This window comes from Macadamia integrifolia, chromosome 7 (assembly GCF_013358625.1).
Source record: "Macadamia integrifolia cultivar HAES 741 chromosome 7, SCU_Mint_v3, whole genome shotgun sequence".
NCBI lineage: Eukaryota > Viridiplantae > Streptophyta > Magnoliopsida > Proteales > Proteaceae > Macadamia > Macadamia integrifolia.
The window spans coordinates 3,804,181-3,825,858 of record NC_056563.1 but is presented as its reverse complement, the minus strand read 5'-3'; the positions used below and the strand labels follow the sequence as shown (position 1 = coordinate 3,825,858).

The window sequence follows — 21,678 nt, the reverse complement described above, 5'->3', positions numbered from 1 at the left end:
GCAATGTTAGTGAAAGCCTCCCTTAGCATATTCCAGATTCCGAACCCCAAAAATTGGAGTAACAATTCAGCTCTAACTCAATGTCCTATTCATAGTTGCCACGGTGACCCAAGGCGGTGGCTATGTAGGCTTTGGTGTTTTTGGCATTAATGAGATGACCCCCCCTCAAAAAAAAAGAAAAAAGAACCTAGGCTACCAAGGTGGGCACCTTTTGTGCAAAAATAAGGCAAGAACACACCCCTAGCCTTTGGAAAAGGGCCTTGATGCCCAGGTGAAGCCTTGACAACTATGGTCCTATTCCATTTGTTCCCAATTATCTCCCAAAACCTCCCTTATGCTTGTCACCCTCCTCACAGCGGAAGGCATGGGGTTACCGAAAGAACAGCTGTCAAAATTCAGTGTCACCATTCTAACTGCGAGGTGGGGACTAGCCTACCTCTTTGATTCCTGGGAATGTTGAAATTGATCACATTCCCCCCACTTGGTGGAGCCTTTTGTTGTTGTACATCTTTGTTTTCCTAAAATGCTCTTGTGGTGATGTTACCAAATGTCACCAGAAATATCCATCCTGTAAACAGTTTGTTCCTTCACAGGTTTTGCTACTTTTAGCTATTCAAGCTCAATTTTGACCTGATGCTATTTTCAGGAACTCCATTGTACATGGCTCCAGAACTAGTCCGTGAACAGCCATATAACCACACTGTTGATTTATGGTCTCTTGGAGTTATTCTGTAAGTATCAATTTTCACTTTCTCTTTTATAATATCGTTGATATTGTTGGATTTTATCTCTTCTGGTTATAATCTTTGTTTCATGTGCTACAATAGGTTTGGGAAGCATTTATGTCCTATTTCCTTGAAATGGTTTGGCAACTGTTTCTTGTTTTCATTTTGTGGGTTTACCTTTTTATTTCCTTCATTGTGTTGTCATTCATTCTTGGTGGAAAGAATAGCCAGGTGTTATTTTTCTGCTTTGCTTTTGAAATTGTCAATTTTTTTTCAGGAAATTGAATAGATAATGATTATGAGTTCGGTCAATTTTGTAGAAAATGAAATTTGCATTCTCAAGGTGTTACAATCTCCCATCCCAAATGATCAAACTATTAAGGGAAACAACAATATATATCATACCCCCTTGCACATATGGGCACACACACACACACACTGCTCTACACGTGACACCATCACATGGTGGCGCCATTAGGTGGCACTGAGTGCATAAGGCGTCTTTGGGTTTACCAGTGGCCAAAGGCCTGATCTCCTAGTTTTGATACCATGTTACAACAGCTTATCCCAAAAGCTTGAGTTGTTAAGTAAGGGCAACAACAATGTCTATCAAAAGTCACCAACTCTGCCTATTTGGAAACTGGTCTTCTAAACCTAGAATGTTGTAATTGAGAGGTTTGTACCATTCTGCATTTCTCTAAAATATACTAACCTTTAGTTTCAGCCTAATTGTGATGTACTTGGGGTTAAAGTTCCCCTGATGGCTTGTCAAGGGCAAGATTTTTATGATGGCCGAAATATCTGCCACATAGGATATCAGTTGATGCTCAAATTTTGTGGACATAATGTTCACCTTACCATCTATCTGAAACAATATCAAAGGCAGGTTACCAATCTTATTCATGAGAGAGAAAGAAGAAGAAGAAGAGATAAGAGAAGTGCTACTTGCGTTGAAGAAACTAGGCTCATGGTTTGGATGAATGCCTAACCATGAGCACTATAGATAGTGTAGGACAATTATACCCTTGGATTTAAGTCATTACACAAAATACCGTTAACCATGGAACTGGATCTCGTATAGGTTTCAACCAGTTTTGCCTGAAATTGGTTAAACTAGCCACTTAAAGTCCCCTGCACCTTGCCTCTCTGCTTTGATGCAGCCTTTAAGGAGGTGGTCTGGGTAAGAAGCCACGAGAAGTTCACCGTTTAAATAGTAAATATGACACCATATCTTAAATACAATATTTTAGTGCATTGGAGCACCTTTTCCTTTTGGCTTTTCTGCCACAAAAATGGCAAAATAGATGCAATCAACGCTGTAGGGTTCAAAATAAAGATTAATCTCCATTACAACTTGTCACTAGAACAAAAACACCGGGTTTTGCAAGTTTTGACTTAAAGATTGAGGATTTTGCCAAAAAACTTCGATCTTTGGTTCAAATCACTTCATTTATCACCGTTTTTTCACATTTTTATACACATTCAACACTTCCACAGTGTGTATTTGCATCATTGGAAGCTACTCACCAAATCTGACCAAGATAACAGTTAAATTGCTCTCCCATACACGTTTTGCCATTGGGTGTGAGTGTAATTAGAGACGTTCAAACCTCATACACTCCAAAAGGCAGAATCGATTAGGTGCCAAATAGTTGAAGGATTTGGTCTATATGCATAACAATATGAGTTTGAGAAAGGAGCACATACACCTTGACATGGACAATGATACAACCCCAATTGAGTTGAGCGAAATCTTCCAACAAGATGAGGAGGATCCCCCTTATGAGTGGTTTAAGGATCAAGGCTGATGAGGTGAGCCTGTGTTAGATGAGGCTGGGGGTAGCCCAACTTCCAAATTGAATTTAGCGACCTTAGGCGAGGAGGACTAGATGATGTAGGATCTAGAGCCAGCACTAGAGCTCATCAGATTCATAGGGGAGACTCAGTTTGAGCATGCCATGTAGGATGAGGATCACGATGCACGTACCAGGGGAGGCTACACTCGAGGCCACACAGGCAATTCAGATCTGAGGACAGTTGTTGCAATAGGCATGGATGTATCGATCTGGTCTGGCACGTTGGAAGTCATGAGGTTGGTTGATAGTCGAGGATCTGGCCATTGGCTCTCACCATCCTTCACAGAAGAGAGCCCTAGTCCCCCATGTCATGTTGATAGAGGCTTTGAGAGTCTCGGTTCAGTTGCTGGGTATGGTGGATATGGTGGTGGATCATTCTTTAAGGGCACTGATTTGCCACTTTGAGGGTATGATGTCTATAAGGGTGGCTATTGTTAATGTAAGAGCATCCACCTAAATTAACAGTCACAAATAACTCACAAACTCCAAACCAAACTCAGAAATTAAGTTCAGTATCTTAAGTATAGAGGTAACTAATCATTTCTGAAAATCAGGGCTGAATAGAGAGAAATTTAGTCTCAGATCAGCCTAGAATGCTGGTCGAATGTGGCTCCAATATGGTTCCACAAACCCCAAAACAATGGCCTTGTAAGGCTGCAAGTGGTAGAGATGTAGCTCTAGACAGAAATTAGGGGTTTCATGTAGCTGACTGGGAGAAAATTCACAGCATCAACACCAGGCCTCAGATGGCCTTGAAACTGGGTTGGAGGTGATGTAGATCAAAGCTTGAAGAAGAAGAGAAAAACAAGAGTCAGAAAACTCATGAAGCACTGTTCACGTGAACAGTATTTTTGGGTCAAAATCTTCTATTTTTTTTTCCCCCCGGTGAATTAGTAATTCATTACCAAGCGAAGAAAGAGAAGATTACAACCCCTGAAAAGGGGAGGGGGAAGAAGATAGAGACTCAGAGGGAATTACTGTTCCTGATGATGGAGCTAGGAAGCTCCCAGGAGTTTACAATATAGCATTTTCTAGGGGAGGGGTTACAAGTGGAAGAATTCCAAGACATTTTTGCTTTGATGTCAAAGAAGATGGAGCCCCAAATCTTCTCTAGAGGGTGGGAATTGGAGGTCCATTTCCGATGATTTCTTTCCATCCATATCTGGCTTATTGTAGTGTAGAAGACCAATCTTTCAACAATATCACAAATAGACTTTCCCTGAAAAGTCATGTCCACCCAAATCCACTCCCTTTGGAAGGGGATTCTCCTGTTGATGGGCCAACATTTGGCAAGGATTCCTTTCCAGATGGAAGAAGAGATAGTGCAAGCAAAGAAGAGGTGCTCTATAGTCTCCATCTCATTGCCACAAAGGATGCACATAGGATTAACTTGAATGCCTCTCTGCATAAGGAAATGATTCGTAGGCAAGGAGTTAGTAAACACTCTCCAAGCCGTGAACCTCTGACGAGGGATGTGATGCTTGAACCATATGAGGCGATGCCATGGAGAAGCTGGGCCATGAGTCCTGACTAATTCCCAAGCAACCTTGGAAGAGAAGATCTTAGAAGTGGAGGCCATCCACAGAGTAGTGTCCTTACTATATTGCCGGGAAGATGGGATTACCAGCAAAGTGTTCCATATATCCATAAGAGGAATCAAGGAATGATCCGGAGGAGACCAGTTGCCTGAAGCAAGGATATCGGACACAAGCGCCAACTTGGGAAGGCTAGAGCTATAAATTCTTCTGGCACTTATGGTGTGGTAAAGAATACTTTTAGGGTGCCAAGGGTCAAGCCAAAGGTAAGTGTTGGCCCCATTGCCAATCTAAGAGAAGAAAGTTGAAGATATAGAGGGCCGGATAGCAATGATTTTGCGCCACACCCAAGAGGCATTTGCAGGAACTTTTACTGTCCAAAAGGAATCCGCTCTAAGGGGATTCGAGTAGACCCATTCCACCCATATACTCTTCTTCTTAGAGATGATCTTCCAAGCCAACTTGATGATACCAGCCAGATTAACATCCTTAATCCTTCTCAAACCAAGCCCCCCTTCGTTTTTAGGAAGACAAACTGCGGCCCAGCTGATTGGGCGAAGGAATCTAGAACATTCAGATCCTTTCCAAAGGGAAGAGGCAAAAATGGATTCCAACTTAGAGATGATGGATTCTGGCAAGCCATAAATACCCGACCAATAAATGTAAGAAGCTTGGAGAACTGATCAAATAAGCTCAAGGCGGCCTGCAAAGGACATAAGCTTTCCTTTCCAGAGCTGGAGGCGCTTCCTAATAAGGTCGAGTATAGGAGTACAATGATGGGTAGAGAGCCTACCTGGAATGAGAGGGAGGCCAGGGTACTTCACTGGGAGTTTTCCAATACTGAAATCGGTTTGCTCAAGCAAGGAAGCTTTGGTAGAGTCGGGAATCCCAACCAAGAAGATGAGAGATTTTCCTAGATTGATGCGGAGCCCTGACATAACAGCAAACTGAGTCAAACATACCATGATGTTACCAAGGGAAATGGGGTCAACTTTGGAGAAGATCATCAAGTCATCAGCAAAAACAAGGTAAGTGAGCTTCATAGCCTTGTACCTAGGGATGGCTGAGATGAGGTGCTTGTCAGTGGCTATTTGTAGACTTCTGGAAAGAGCTTCCATGGCAAGGCAGAAGATGTATGGAGAGAGGGGGCAACCCTGCTTAATACCCACTGAAGAAGAGAAGTAACCTGCTGGACTTCCATTCACTAGCACTGAGAATTGTGGGGAAGCAATGCATTGATAAATCCAATTGGTGACGATTGGGGGGAAGCCCATGGTGTTGAAGACCAAGAAAATGAAATCCCATCTCAGCGAATCAAAGGCCTTGTGGATGTCTATCTTCACAAGGGCAGCTGAAGAGTGAGCTTTTTTGTCAAACCCTCTTACAATTTCATGGAAAAGGAGAATATTATCCCCAATACTTCTTCCCGGGATGAAGGCCGATTGGTTGTTGCTAACAAGGGAGTCGACCACAAGCTTGATTCTATTAGCAAGGATTTTGGCTATAAATTTATAGAGGAGATTGCATAGAGAGATAGGCCTAATATCCTTCATCTCATCCGCTCCCTCTTTTTTCGGAATGAGGCGTAGAAAAGTTTAGTTGACCCCTTTGATTTGGCGGGGTTGAAGAAGAAGCTTTTGACTGCTTTTATCATGTCCTCTTTGATGAGATTCCAAGAAGTAAAGAAGCCTATGCTAAATCCATCAGGACCCGGGGCTTTGCTTGCCTTGTGGGAGAGGATGGCTGAAGTGATCTCATCCTCAGAAGGGATCGCCATAAGAGGCCCTGATAAGCTGCCAGGGATGAAGAGGCCCACAGGAATGGAGGGGGGAGGGGTTGGATCCATCCGAAACTGGTTCTTGAAAAAGTCAACAGAAACCCCTTTTATCTCATCCACTTTGTGCACCTGATTGCCATCTAAGGTGGTCAACTTGGTGATGGAGTTGAGATTATTTCTCGCTTTCACTGATCTGTGGAAGTAGGCAGTGTTTGAATCCCCACACTCTAGCCAATTGATCCTGGATTTCTGTCTCATGAAACTCTCTTCTTGGGCAAGGAGGGAAGAAAGGTTAGCCGTCTCAATTTTTTTTTCATTTGCCAAAGCAAGATTGAGGTGATCGGACTGCAGCTGAGCCTGTATGGAGGAGAGCTTGTTCCTACATTCAATAACTTGAGAAGAAATATTCCCGAAGGAGTTAGTATTCCAGGCCTTTAGGGCTATCTTGACATTCTTCAACCTTCTAGCCACGACAATGAGAGGAGAGGAGAAGGCTTGGACGGGCTTAGCCCAGGCTTCTCTAATAATGGAGGGGTAGTTATCAAAAAATTTAAAAGGTTTAGGCCCAAAGGAGGTGTAGGGTTTGGATGAGGAGAGAGATGGGACTATGGTCTGAGATGTCAGTGGTTTCAAAAGTTGCATGGGAGGAGGGGAAAGAAGTGAGCCAGGTTTCTGTCAAACCCTCTTCCTATTTAGTTTACTTAGTTAATTTCTATTTTCTTTGTGAGCTAGTTAGTTTCCTATTTTATTAATAAGTTTCTATTTTGTAACTTAGGTTAGTTTCCTTTATGAAATTAATTGTTAGTTTCTAATTTTGTTAATGAAAATTGAGTGCATACTCGTGGGTGAGATAGCTATTACCTTGAGGGGTGAGATACCCAAAACCTGAGGGGTCAGATGCCCATTGATTTTTGTTCTTTTCTTTCTTTACCATTTATTTGTTTGTTGTGAGAGAGTGTTTGAGTGATCATTACGAGCTTGTTGAAGTTCAGAAGTTCCATCAAAATACCATTCAAGGCTTTTAGCTGTTTACTGCAGAACTTCTATAAAGTTTCATTTTTCATTCTTCAAGCATAACTTCCAAACTGGCCATCAGTTGAGGCTTATCTTTTGCAGGATATTTGGGCATCACCCGAGGGTACTTTGCTCCAAATTTGAGATTCATCGGGGGCTAAAATCTCAAGATATCGAAAGTTGTCAAAAGTTTTCTAATTTATGTCAATAACATAACTCTCAATTCAACCATCCGTATTGGCTCATCTTTTGAGAGCTTGTTGATCCATCTTTTTTAGGACCTTCATCTACTCCAAATTTCAGCTCCATCTAAGCTACAGTTGGTTAGATCTCATATTTCTCTCTATTCAGCCAGATTTTTTAGATCTTGCCTGGGATTAGGATCACTTGCGATCCTAGTTCTACATTATTTGGTATTAGAGCCTAGCCAGACCAAGGATAAAGCCACATGATTTTTGTGAGAAACTTTCTTCATGCATCTTTCTTGAATGGGTAGATGAATTGGACTTGTACTTTAACAACTACAACTTGACAGAAATGCAATGATTTTAATATGTTTGCTCCCAGATGAGTGATTGTATTTGTATACAAGGGAAAGTCCGTGAAAGGCAACTTCAAGCTCAAGGACGTGAGCCTAGAACGTGGAAAGAGATGCAGTACAAGTTGGCGGGCATGTACCTATCTAAGTATGAACGAAGAATGTACTTCACTCCACCAAATTTCCAGAAGCCACCCACAGTTGATAAGAACATGAAGGAATTTTCAGCTTCTATTGTGCAGCGCATTGCAAAAAAGCAACTAGAGAAGACACCTCCAACCAATGAACTAGGGTCAGAAGCTGAGGTTAGTGTTGAAGAAATTCCAAAAACTCTTACGGTCGAGGGAGAGGTAGTCATTGATGTCCCTATTAGTGGGATTCATTGGGAAGAAATAGAAAGCGACATAGTCACAATGGTGGACAAAGAGATTGAACTCAAGGTGATTAGTGCTACTACAACTATGGTGATTGTGGGCAGCCAAGCGGAAGATCTTAAATGGTTTGAGATTGAAGTAATGGTTGACAAAACATTTGAGAAGTCTGTGAGCAACATGGATAATGTACTTGAAGAGCCTACGATTGAAGAATAACACGTCGAGGAAGTGCTAGAAGACGACCTATGGACACATCCGTAGACATTGAAGTTGAACACATGGAGTTCATCATCCCCTTGAAGTACCTTGAAGAGCTTCAATCGTACCTCTACGATTACATCCGTATGATCAAGGAGTTACCTGAATTTTTCTACGGCTTGAAGAGGAATGTGTACTATGTTACAATCACCCTCACGCTCTACAAAATTGGAGGACGAATTTTTTCTAAGAGGGGGCGAGTTGATGTAGATCAAAGCTTGAAGAAGAGAAAAATGAGAGTTAGAAAATGCTGTTCATGAAACGCTGTTCACGTGAACAATACTTTTGGGTCAAAATTTTCAATTTTTAGTTTCCTATTTAGTTTACTTTAGTTAGTTTCTATTTTGTTAGTGAGCTAGTTAGTTTCTTATTTTATTAGTCAAAGAAGTTTCAATTTTTTGTAGCTTAGGTGAGTTTCCTTTTTAAAGTTAGTTGTTAGTTTATAATTTTGTTAAGCTTGGTTGCCAAGTTAGGCACAAATTAGAAAGTCTTATTACAGTTCATCAGTTTCCTTTTTTGTTATTTCTTTGTGTCCAAGTTTTGTAACGCTATTTAAAGCCCATTTATCATAATAAAAAAAGAGATTGAAGTTAATGAAAATTGAGTATCTACTCATAGCTGAGATAGCTATTACCTTGAGCCTTGAGGGGTGAGATATCCAAAACCTGAGGGGTGAGATGCCCATTCACTAATTCTTCTCTACCCTTCTCAACCTTCTATTGATTTTCTTTCTTTCTCTTTTATTTGTTTTTTGTGAGGGAGTGTTTGAGTGATCATTACAAGCTTGTTGAAGTTCAGAAGTTCCATCAATAGACCATTCAAGGCCAATAGCTGCTGTATTGAAGAGCTTCCATAAAGTTCCCTTTTTCATTCTTCAAGCATAACTTCCAAACTAGCCATCAGTTGAGGCTCATCTTTGAAGGATATTTGGGCATCACACGAGAGTAATTTGCTTCAAATTTCGGAGGATGAAATCTCAAGATATCGAAAGTTGTCAAAAGTTTCCTAATTCATGTCACCATAACTCTCAATTCAACCATTGGAATTGGCTCATCTTTTGAGGACTTGTTGACCCATCTAGCACCTTCATCTACTCCAAGTTTCAGCTCCATCTAAGCTGCTGTTTGTGAGATCTCATATTTCTCCCAATTCAGCTAAAATTTTCAGATCTTGCCTGGGATTAGGTCCTTTGTGATTCTAATCTTACATTAGGAGGTTCTTTTATAAATCTCAATGATCCCTCAAAAGGGATTTTGAAATTGATTTCAGGTCAAGACATGATTGCCAGGATGAGCCTGTGTAAATAATTTTTCTCTTTCTTTAATATATGCAAGGTTCAAGATTTTGATTTTGATTTTGATAAGGGTTTCGGCCCTAGTCAAAACCAAAATATACATAGAAATGGTCGAAATAGGCCACCGAAATAAGTTAATTTCGGCAAAAAAAATCCAAAATAGTGAAAACAGAAATATTTCGTAAAAATTTTGGTATTTCAACCAAAATTTCGAACTATGAATATGTCACAATATTATATTCTGTAGCTTTACAACTAAAACTGTTTGAACTCTCAGGGCCCATCAAGTATCAAGCATTTGATTTGTATCTGGTCTTCCTTTTATGTTGATGCTGGGTTTCAAATCTTTGGTTCACACATTCAGAGCTATTTACTATTTTGTGTGAGTGGAGCAGTATCCATCACATTCTTCTTCTGATTAATTTGGGCGACTGCAGCATCTTGCTGCCACTTTTTCCATTTGAGCAGCACATCTCTTTCCCTGGCTTTTAGTCTTTAACACCTGGATGAAGGGAGCATTTGAAATGGAAGCTACCTACGTGGAGGATGTTTGTCTTCTAATTTTGTTGAATGATGATTTTGAAGAATAATATCTAAGAACCTACAAGTTTTGTGAAATAGGGAAATTTTTTCCAGTTCATGCATATTGGAAAACACTTATTTTTGGTGGGAAAAATTTTAATTTATTTTCCATTCCATTTGTTAAATTTTTGTTTTACTTAATTTTGTATCCTTAATTGGTGAGTGCGTTTGTTTAATGTGTTAAGATGAGGAAGTTATTGTTGTAGTTTCATGTACATTCTATTCCTCTGTTCTATGCACATAGTTGCTCAGGGTATATTTGTATTTGACTACTTACACGTATTCTATGTACAGAACTTCTTTTGGGGTGAGGAGATCAATAAAGTGATCATCCCCCGAAACCAGTTTCCCAGGTTTTGTCTTTTTTGATCTGAGTTTAAATATCTGATTAACATTATGCTTTTTGATGAAGTGACATAAACTACTTTTAATGTTCGAGAACGGTGTACAGAACTGCAGTTGATTCTTATAGGCATTTTTGTTTGATTCCAACCATGCTTAAGCTACTTGATTCATCTCTTGCCTGTCTGTGTCTCTTCTTATTGGTTCTCTCTTTTCTATCTTCACTGGTTGTTTAATTCCCAATTCCTTATCATTAAAGCATAAACTAACGATTGTTAACTAATTGGTGTGATAGGTATGAACTGTTTGTTGGTCAGCCACCATTTTATACAAATTCAGTATATGCACTCATCCGCCATATCATCAAGGTACATGATCAACATCTAGTGTAAGTTGTTGGAAATTATAATATGATTGGCTAGAAGAATTGATTATAATGCTTTTTTACAGGATCCAGTTAAATATCCTGACAACATGAGCCCAAACTTTAAAAGCTTTTTAAAAGGCTTGCTGAATAAGGTAATCAAAAGGGTGAAGTTAAAATTCTTTTTCTACTGTTGAATATTAAACTGTTTATTTCATTAGGATCTGTATCTTTCAACTGGTAAGCTGATTTGCATAATCATGGAAAACAGGTACCGCAAAATAGGCTGACTTGGCCCGCACTTCTTGAGCACCCATTTGTCAAAGAAACCTCTGATGAGATTGAGGCAGGGGTATGAATCTCTTAAACGACATAAGTGTTAATGTAGATATACATTTGTTAGATGTTAGTCTCATATACATATTTTGGTTGGTTAGTGTTTCTTAGATTTGGAAGTCATATGTTTCTCTTGAACAACTTCTAGGAACTTCATGCTGCAACTATTGCAGCGAGGGTTTGTAATGCAGCTTGGAGGGGTGAAAGTATGCATACTTCAGAAAATGAGTCAACCACTGCTAGCCCCGAGTGTGAGGCATCTGACTGGGAATTTGTGACTCTTCAGTTTCAATGTTTTCAGACTGTCTTAAAAATCTTTGATGCAGGTAAAAACCAATCATCTGCTGCTCTTGAGAATGGCAGGGCTCGGAGTCCTCTCAGTGATGGTCAATCACGTTGTCCTAGTTCTCTTATGGGCAATTCTTCGCCACTCGAAGAGTCTTCTGGAATAGGTCCCACTGATGTTCAATCAGGTAATTAGATAATTAGGGAAAACCTCGTCTTCTGCTTCTTATTTTCCTTCTTTTCTGTTTGGTAAGTTGTGCTGAAGGAATGTTTCCAGAGCTGTACGAGTATAAGCCTTGGGGCATATCAATGTTGTGTGTAATTTCCTTAGGGCATAGCCTTGGGAACCAAGGCTTTTGTGAGGAGTGTACCTCACATGTGTGGGTTTCGTCCATACTAGATCCTTGAGGTGTGAGCCTCACTGATCCCATCATTTTGGGCTTAATTTACATCACATGTATAATGTTTTTGAGAACTGGTCTAATTTACTGCTTTGCCTCAATATTTTAAACCTCTGAAACTGAAAAAGAGAAGAAAAAAAATTAAATACTAGACTACTAAGAAATATTGTTATATTGGTTAACATTGTATTTTTTTTTTCCATTAAGGTTGTAGTATGTGTTTTCTACATGTTATGCATTGGATGCAAACTGAAACAAGATGAATATAGATACCACACACAAAAGAGAGATAGCAACAATGAAACCACATATTATTTTTTATTTCTCCCACATACATGTTTATATAGCTAGATTATAGATGCTTCCACGCCCCGAGCTTTTGCCTTAACATTTGGGCGATTGGAACACCTTGCACACATTAGCATTTACAACCATTGTGCTGAAATGGTGATGGTTGAGGGATCATCTTGACCTATTATGCCTTTGGTGCATATTGGTCCAAATAACAGTACCATATCAAAGACACTATCATTTCAGTGGGCTGCCATAAGAATTACATGCCAAACTTCTCACCATTCTCTTCATTCGCTCACACTCTCCCTGTCTGTGGCCTTTCATTGAGTCAGTTGCTCCTTAATTGTATTTGATCCTAATCTGAAACACAGGGTAGAGGGGAATCATTGACCATAAGGTTGGGGAGGGGGGATTACCAGCTATCTGGGTGAAATGAGAAGCATGATTTGATCTTACATGTATTGACTAGGTGACTCTTCTTCTTTATCTGTTTTTGGTTTTTTTCCCTGTTCCTTACTGTTGCCCCATTTGTCAAAATTATAGTCAAGAATGAAGGGGTTTCAGATATGGGGATCAAAGTGGAGGTTGTTCAACTTTCAAGAGTTGAGACTTTGACAAATTGAGTGGCAAAGCAAATTCTTTCGAACATATTTTAAAATTTCCTTTCCATTCTTATTTTTATGTGCCCTGTGAGAAAATATAAGTTTTGGCCGGAAATTTTGGGTTGCACCAATTGGAAAAATGTGATGAACTGCCTGGTTTGGTCTCTATTCCATTGTTGGATTGTGAAGTCTGGAATCCTCTGGAACAAGGATGCTTCATTTTTTCAAAAATAGCGTGTTGGATAAAATGTCAACTTCTCAGCTGAATACTTGCTGATCATTTCTACTGTATTTGTCACATTCCTATTGGGGACCTTTGGTCCATGGAGGCTATTTACTTGTGCCGAGGATAAGCCTGCAAAATTAGGGGCCTCCAGGGCAACTGGATTGATCTTGATCTTGTATTTTTTTTTGGGTGAATAAATAATTCATTAACCAAGGGAAAAGAAAAGAAAAGGCATACAACCCCTGAAAAGGGGGGGGGGGGGGAGGGAAAACAACAAAATCCACCCTCAAGAAGAGGTGGTCCCGATAATAGAGCTAGGAAGCTCCCAGGAGGTTATAGTGTGACAATTTCTAGGGGATGGAGTACATGTGGCGGAGACCTTTGCAATCTTAGATTTCACATCAAAGAAGATGGAGTTCCAAATCTTCCCAAGCGGCCTAGAGTTGGAGGTCTATTTCCTATGATTTCTTTCCATCCAAATTTGGTTTAGAGTAGCACAAAAAGCAAGTTTGCCCACCAAATCACATATGGTCTTCCCTTGGAATGTCATATCGACCCATATCCGCTCCCTTCGAAAGGGGAGGATGCATCTATGGGAAGGCCAGCATTTAGCCAACACCATATACCAAATGGATGAGGAGACTGAACAGTAAAAAAAAAAAAAGGTGATCAATGTCTTCAACTTGAGCATTGCAGAGGTGGCACAAGGAGGGGTCTGGAATTCTTCTTTGGATGAGGAAGGCTTGCGTGGGCAGGCGGTCTGTGAAGATCCTCCAAACCATGAAGCTTTGGCGAGGGATGTGGTGTTTGAACCAAATGAGCCTATGCCAAGGGGAGGAGGGGCCATGGGCTCCAACAAAGTTCCAAGCCGACTTGATCTTGTATTATTTGTATGTATATTGTTTATCACTCTCTATTTGTACTGTTCCCCTCATTCTTTCTTGTGGTAAAATTTCATTATCTATAAAAAAGAAACTGTTTATCATATGTATAATATTGTTTATAGTAATAGATTTTATTTATTTATTTTTGTTGACTGGAATGGAAAATATCAAAATTAAAGCCTCTTTGAATGTTTATCTTTAATATCTTAAACGATCAATAGTCTCCAAACTTTTTTTTTGCTCAACTTTATTGAATAGCTTTCATTCTTTTATCATGATCCTAGTTCTGTGGTAAACTTATATGGATCTTATCCTTCCTCAGGTTGCTTGATATTGGATAGGTTGGAAAATAACTCCCGTACAGTCAAAGGAGCAAACAATATTGGTCAAGATGCCAAAGGACTAGTACAGGTCTTGCTGCCTTTGAAAACATGGTCCAAAGGGTCACCAAGCTCTTGCAAGTAGGCCACTAAATCATTTCATCTCTGCCCGAACACTGCCACTGAATCATTTCTTCTCTGCCTAAACATTCTTTAAACTTGGAAAATATTGGATTTCATGGTTCAATATTTTTAAATTTATGCCTATGTCTTAAAAATTCACCTTGGACGTATGGTTTCTTATGCTTCTTGTCATAGCATCTAAACATCATTATCTTTCAGTGATATCTCTAGAGTACAATTACTTCTAGAAGTTTTGGTAGAATAGTCTTTTACTAATTCAAGATGATATGGAATTTCAAGATAATTTCTGTACTTCACAATAAGGTAGGGAATTCTCAACATGATGCACCTAATACAACTGAAGCTGCCTCAGTTGAAAAGATTTGGGTTTGGGTATGTAGCTGCAGCCCAATGTGTTATTTGACCTCATTCCAAATTTATCCTAAACCTGCCCAACCATGACTCCAAGTGATAACCCATCTAACCCTGCTTGAATCCATCCAGTTGCCTGATTATCCTATTTTTATTTATAATAGAAATATGAAATTTGATTTTTTCCTTATCTCAACCCCCCAAAACCTAGGCTCGCTGTCACCCCTACTTCACATGGTAAGTGTTCAATTAGATCTCTATTACCCTTCTCAAATTCTTTTTCTGGGCCCATCAAAGCAAAACCACCATCTCCTCTGACTTCGTAGTTTTAACTTATGGGTTAAACTCTTAAAGTACGACTCTGGTGCCTGCAATTACACGCTTGAGGTTTTCTTTGGTTATCCTGGAATTGGATGATTGTTTTCTAGGTTAATTGTATGATTATAGGGACCTAAACACCAACACATTTTTGTATGAGGGCAGACCTCGGTGCAATGATAAGGTTGTTCCATTGCAAATTTGCAACCAATGGTCACGAGTTCAAGTTGGGAAACAACCTCTCTGCAAAGCGGAGGTATGGCTGCATATAATATGATCCTCCCCAGATCCCGCGGTGGTGGGATCCTCATTCATTGGGTATGCCCCACTTTTTTTTTAGGGACCTGTACTCAAACACAATCTTCAATTTCGGTGCTATAATATTTAATAATTAATCTTGCTTAATCACAGTGTTGTAGTCATAGTTTCTAAAACCTGAACTGGGCACTGAACCATTCAGATTACCAGTTCCAGTTGGACACGGTTTGGTTGTCTCCAGTTTTGACATGGACCGGGTAAAACCGGTCTCCAAAATAAACAATTAGTCAATGCCAAGAAGTTGGTTGATTCTCTTGGTTTGCATGAAAACCATGAAAGCACGCTGATTAGAATTACTTTTGAACCACCTCAGTTTTGGGGGATGCTTCAAACATGGAGCTGTGAATTTCTAGTTGAAGCCAAATTTATCTCCTGGTCTGGTTTCAATTTTCACTTTATAGTTTCTTCACAATCTTTTGAAGCATAGTTATCAAGTGTCTCCTAGGTGATGCCTTGGCGTCCAGGCAGCTCAGCCTGGACTGGCGCTTTGGTCGCCTAGATGTTGTCTTGTTGGTTTTGCCTTGATTTTTTTACCTTCCTCCGTCGCCTTGGGTTGCCCTATGCCTTGATAACCTTGTTTTGTAGACAATTACTTCTCAAAAATTTCTACCAATGTTGTTTAGAAGCTTAAGTTGTCATTTCATGCGATTTTTTTTTAACTTGTGCAGGGATCAGGATGCTATTCGTATTAACCAGTCGTTTAGGATTCTTTCGAACTTAATTGCAGCTGGTGCTCTTCATTCTAGCGTGGTAGTTGATGAGATAATATCTGAAGTTCTTGGATTTACTGCTGTCATCGTTGGACTGAAATCATCTGATAATAATGAATTAATAACACAGGTATACCGTTGTTGGTCTTCAGAGTTTCTGCCATTTTGTCCCACTTTTTACTCCTATATCGTTTATCTTTCGATGATCCCAAGCACATGACTCATGCCATATACATTTATCTGACATTTGAAGTTCATTCTAGATGTTTGGTACTAGTTGTGGTTGATTTAGTGCTGAGGTTGGTGATACATGCAGGCTCTATCAATTTTGAAGAAGTTACTGAATAATACTGAAATTAGCATTGGGAAATCATTTTTCAGGCATTGGGTTTCCTTAGTGGAATTGTATTCACAGGTTAGGTGTTTCTATTGCACTGATATGGTTCATAAGAATAATAATAATCCATGAGTTACTTCTCACTACTATCTTGTCATATAATTGTAGATTGTGGGCTGCTGTGAAGATGCTTCTGGAAGAATTTTGTATGAGTCGACTGCTTCCATAGCGGTCATATTATCACGAGTCGCTGAGGGACTTAGAACTTCAGAGACAGTTCCTCTTCCTCCATTGGTTGATGAAGCCTTAAAACAGATTCTTGACCATGCTAAAACATTCAATGTGTTAGATGTATTGTTTCTGTGTTTAGCGGCTTCAGGCTCGAGGCTCATGTCAGGTGCTACAAATGTGCTGTGCTCTGCTTGTGAAGCTTGCAGGGCTATCTGGGCATTGATAGATGCATTGGAGGTTCTGTCCATGAAAGGACATGCTTATTTATTCCCACTAAACACTTTGCGTAGTAATTCATTACATCGACTTGACATCAAGGAGCATGACCGAGGTTCACTTAATGGGACAAACATGGTGAAAGTCACTGATGCTGTGGTGAGAGCATTTATTAAATCAAAATCCATGCAGGTTGCTATTTATTACTGTCTTCATCAACGTATGGAGCTTGCTTTGTCTGCTGCAATTCAGGTGTTGTTTCATTCTTCTGTTTTCTACAAAATTATGTTCTTTTCATTATATGCATATTAATTTCTTGATTACGGTTATTTGTGCTCATGGGCTCTTCTGTGATGTGTGTCATTCGTTTTTGAGAAATGACTGTCTGGACGCCATCTAGGAAGGCATTCCTATAAGCCCTTATATCCTGCCATGTGGGAGATAAGATGTGGCACAAATTTTGTGGACAGGTAGGTCCCAAGGCCCCTGTTCGCATTTTAAGTTTCATCCCAGATGGAATTGGCTATGTTGCAAAATAAAGCTTTGAAAACCCACTAAGAAAAGAATCTTTTTGAAAGATGTTAAGAAACAATTGGATGGTTGAAAATTCAAAGGAAATTACCAATATTTGTTGGGGGGTGTTTAGATGATTGAATTTCTCCAAAATTTTACATGTTAGCAATCCCGAGGACCAAGCCTTTTACATATCAAATGATTGGAATTGGCATGAACTTTCCACATGGCACAATTAGGTGGACCACATAGGCAGGCCTTCATATGTGGGCTGTGGAAAGAACCTTTTGCTTCCTTTCTTTTGTTTGGTGTCTAACAAATTATCAAGTGATTCACATGTGAAATTTGTTTTACAAATACATCAATTGTTGATAAATTTTTATCAGTGATCTGTAATTATTTTATTTCTTTGTTTATTATCATTTCATTCTCTTTATCAATGATCCCTGCTTTAACTTATTGGAATATATTAGTAATGTAGTCTGGTGTATTCAGCAACTCAGTTTCCATGTGGACTTCCATTAGGTGTGCTTCATCCTTGCTTCATTCTCTCAATTTGTTTGAAAAACATTGAGGTTAAAATGGAGCTTCTTGAGCAACTTCTGATTATTGGGTTGTAACACTTGAATGGTGTCAAGCTACCAATAGTGGGTGAGGTTATCATTGATCCGTTTGAGAGTATTGGATTTTGTGTAAGCATGAAACTTTCTTTTTCATTTGATATTTAGGCTCTATTTGTAAAACATGATCCGTATAGCTGACCCCAATTATTTGGGATGATGCTTAGTTGAGTTGGTTCAGTAGATTTAGTCTTCATTTGTTTCCATGTAAAAACTGCATAATAGGAAAATTATCAGGTAAAACCAGTGTAGAAAATAGGATTTAACTTGAAAATTTCCCTTTACTTGGTTTTACTTGAAAACAACTAGAGCCTTAATTCAATTGTCATATGGGTTTGTTAACAAAGAAGCCAGTCTTCCCTTTAATTCTCAAAATATTTGTACAATTCTACCTCCCTTTTACTTCTGTAAAAATCTGACATATTCTCCTTTAATATTTTAGCTCATGTTGAGGTGCTGCGTTCATAGTGGATATTTCTGCAGTATGCTCTGTGGCCTACCAAATTCTTTACCTGTCACTACTGTCATCAGTGGTGGAGGGGATGGTGCAATTATTTCAGAGATATTCTCCGTATTGTCTTTATGTGCCTCATCTTCAAACAAAGAGATACCAATGGGAGAAACAAGTAACCAAAAATGCAAAATATCTAATCCACATGCCATGGTTCAGTATTCATGCCTCACCATTGCTACAATTGCACAATATCTGAAATTAGCTGGAAGAATGTCTGCATCCTTCATGCTTACAAGTTCTCCAAAAAAGCAGCTTTCTCGGCTTTCAGTCCTTGCCCATTTTTGTTCTGATGATAGGATGACTACATCCTTCCAGTCGCACAATGCATCAGCCATGCTGGCTCTTGCATCTGTTCTGTCCCTTGAAAGTGGAAGCCATGTGGAGTCTTCCATCTCTGAAACTGCAATTCCTTTGATCCCTCGGATCACCACAATTTATGACAACCTGAAGATCATGTCACATGACAATACTGAAGTGACCACCAACCAGAAAGGGATGCTCTCATGTTGGCATGGCCTTAGGGATGGATGCGTTGGGTTGTTAGAAACAAGACTCAAGTGGGGTGGACCATTGGCTGTTCAGCAGGCTTGCGCAAGTGGCATTCCCCAACTTCTTATGGATTTGTTAGCTAATGGCCTTCGAAAACTTTCCTCTGAAGTAACTGATGGAATGACAGATCACATTGGGCTATCACCTGTTGGTGTTGTATGGACAGTTTCTTCAATATGCCATTGTCTTTCTGGTGGAGCCTTACCTTTTCGTCAGATCTTGGTTGGGATTGAAAATGTTAAAATCATCGCTGACTTGATATCTGATGTACATCTCAAAATCTTAAAATGTTGGGTTGGGCCTGGTGGTGGGAAGGATAATGTCAGAGATCTAATCAATGCAGTAATCGATCTCTTAGCATTTCCTTTTGTTGCACTACAGAATGTTCCCGGCGTGCCATCAGCCACTGCATCTGTTAGCAGTGGTTTTCTTCTCAACATGGGTTCTCCAGGCGGAAAAATACCTTTTGAAGACAAGGACACACTGAAAGCAATAGAAGCATACATGCCCAAGTATATTAAAATCCTCTTGGAGGTTAGATCTTGCTTCCTTAGCTCGAGGCACTTATTACTTCATGTGTTCTCTTACCTATTGAAATTTTCAGGTTGATATCCCTGGGTTTATTCTGAGGTGCTTGGAGTATTTGGAGTTAAAAGATACAGGAAAGCCTGTAGCTTTTCTTGCGAAGATGACATGTCATCGACCCCTTGCGGATCAGCTTCTGAGCAAAGGTTTGTTGGATCCAAGCAGAGTGAGAAAGCTTCTAGATGGATCAAGCCCAAGGGAGGTTGTGCTGGACATTCTAATGATAGTTTCTGATCTTGCTCGGATGGATGAGGTTAGGTTCTAGGATGCTCTTTATGGTTATTGCATTGTACCAAAAGGTGGTGTTTCTAAACTGTGGTATATATTTGCAGGTTTACTATGAGCAAATTGAAAGGGCAGATTTGTTGGAATTTTTGAAGCACTTCCTTAGCCAGGAAGATCCCAATGTTCGTGCAAAGGCATGCAGTGCTATTGGAAACATGTGTCGACATAGCCCCTACTTCTACAAGTCATTGGTAAGTGAATGAGTTTTAGGTTGCGGCGTTATATTCTCCCCAATATGAAGGTGGTTGCATCAATTTGTTATGCTGTAAAGGTGGATACATTATATGCTCTCAGAACTAAATTAATTTCCAGGAACAGTACCAGATTATTGGTCTCCTCATTGATCGATGTGCTGACCCAGACAAACGTACCCGGAAATTTGCCTGTTTTGCTGTAAGTTCTTTTTCCAGTTTATCTCAATTGTTACTTCTCAATTATGATACTCGAATATGATTACTTCATGTTTTTCTTACAAAAATGTTGAATGAGCTCCATTACTATTTTTTCTGAGATTTGGTGACTATTAATCTTGAGAACACTGGATTTCCCTTTGAAGCATACAATTTTTGCCTGGAGAGTTGTTGATCTACATTCTTGTCTCTTCCAGATCGGTAATGCTGCCTACTACAATGACTTCTTGTATGAAGAACTCAGAAGATCCATAGCCCAACTTGCTAATATTCTGCTTTCGGTAGAGGAAGACAAGACCAAAGCGAATGCTGCTGGTGCACTTAGTAATCTTGTCCGCAATTCTAATAAGCTATGTGAAGACATTATCTCTAAAGGAGCCATGCAGGTCTGCAAATGTGGAAATCATATCATCTATTCAGTTTGTCTGCTAGTTTCTCTTCCCTTCTTCTGCCTTTTTTTTTCCTTCACCCCCACTACCCAGCAAGCATGCACATTTGCAAATCCATCCTGTTTTCTTTCTTTCTTTCTTTTCTTCTTCTTCTTCTTCTTCTTTTTTTTTCTCCTCACATCTACAAGGACAAGGGGCCTTTTCCATTTGAAATTCTCATCTAAACCAATATCCAAAACTGATTGACTGGATTATAATGATGACTACAAAAGCTGAAAATGTGCTATGGTGTTGCTATTTGTTTATAGGAGGATATTGGATTGAAGGAAGTATAGCTAATGGGCCACCAATAAAAGCCAATAGAATAAATTGTTACATTCTTGTTAGATCAAAGTTTCTGCCATGAGAAATTCTAATAGGCCTCATTAAATGAGAACAGGAATAAAGAATTGTGTGGAAGTTGACTGATGATGGCCTGAGTTAATATTCAGTTCACAATTTGACTGCGATTTGTATATGCAGTGATTAATTCCATTTTGGCTTTCTCTTTGCAGGCTTTGCTAAAGCTGGTAGCTGATTGTTCAGTTGTAGCTTTGAGCCCCAGTAGAAGGAATGCAGTAAATGAGTCACCATTAAAGATTGCTCTCTTCTCGTTAGCTAAAATGTGTGCTCACCCTCCTTGCAGACAATTCCTCCGCTCATCAGAGCTCTTCCCTGTTATTGGACGTCTTCGTCAATCCCCTGAATCAACAATTGCTAACTATGCTTCCGTCATTGTTAAAAAAGTTGCTGAAGCGTAAAGCATATCCTCTGGTTGCAGCAATTGCCTAAAGTTGAATATGTAGGGAATCTTTATTCCAATTTTTAGTCCGTATGAGGAGAGCAAAACGGATTTTGGTATGGTTCTGCATTCTTTCGATGTTATGTATAGAAATGGGTTTAGTAGTCGATGCTGGAGACCAAGAAAAATAATGCAGGATCAATAGAGATGTTGCTAGTTACAGCGATTAGACAATGTCAGATGACACAGGGAAGTAGTTAGCTACATTTTGTACCTGTTACAACTGTTCCATATGTAATGTTATCGGTATCATATATTGTATAGTACATTGTGAATGTATCAGTGAGTCCACATTAGTGTACAAACGGTTGCAAGGTTACTGAAGTTTTCATAAGCTAAA

At 39.5% G+C, this 21,678-nt stretch overlaps 1 protein-coding gene across 3 annotated transcripts in view; it reads left to right on the top strand.

Moving 5' to 3' along the window:
* The window catches only part of LOC122084118 (serine/threonine-protein kinase TIO), a 29,300-nt gene extending 7,622 nt beyond the window's left edge, over window positions 1-21,678 (top strand). For 2 of the 3 annotated variants that reach the window (XM_042652186.1, XM_042652188.1), the window contains 16 exons: window positions 647-731; window positions 10,591-10,663; window positions 10,746-10,814; window positions 10,931-11,011; window positions 11,144-11,246; window positions 11,322-11,468; window positions 14,010-14,148; window positions 15,807-15,978; window positions 16,165-16,263; window positions 16,354-16,884; window positions 18,208-19,362; window positions 19,433-19,666; window positions 19,746-19,889; window positions 20,011-20,091; window positions 20,306-20,494; window positions 21,052-21,678. In XM_042652186.1, coding sequence (XP_042508120.1) covers window positions 647-731; window positions 10,591-10,663; window positions 10,746-10,814; window positions 10,931-11,011; window positions 11,144-11,246; window positions 11,322-11,468; window positions 14,010-14,148; window positions 15,807-15,978; window positions 16,165-16,263; window positions 16,354-16,884; window positions 18,208-19,362; window positions 19,433-19,666; window positions 19,746-19,889; window positions 20,011-20,091; window positions 20,306-20,494; window positions 21,052-21,297 — 3,548 coding nt within the window. In that variant the 3' untranslated portion in view covers window positions 21,298-21,678. The remainder of the gene's footprint in view (window positions 1-646; window positions 732-10,590; window positions 10,664-10,745; window positions 10,815-10,930; window positions 11,012-11,143; window positions 11,247-11,321; window positions 11,469-14,009; window positions 14,149-15,806; window positions 15,979-16,164; window positions 16,264-16,353; window positions 16,885-18,207; window positions 19,363-19,432; window positions 19,667-19,745; window positions 19,890-20,010; window positions 20,092-20,305; window positions 20,495-21,051) is intronic. The other variant, XM_042652187.1, reaches the window with a different exon arrangement.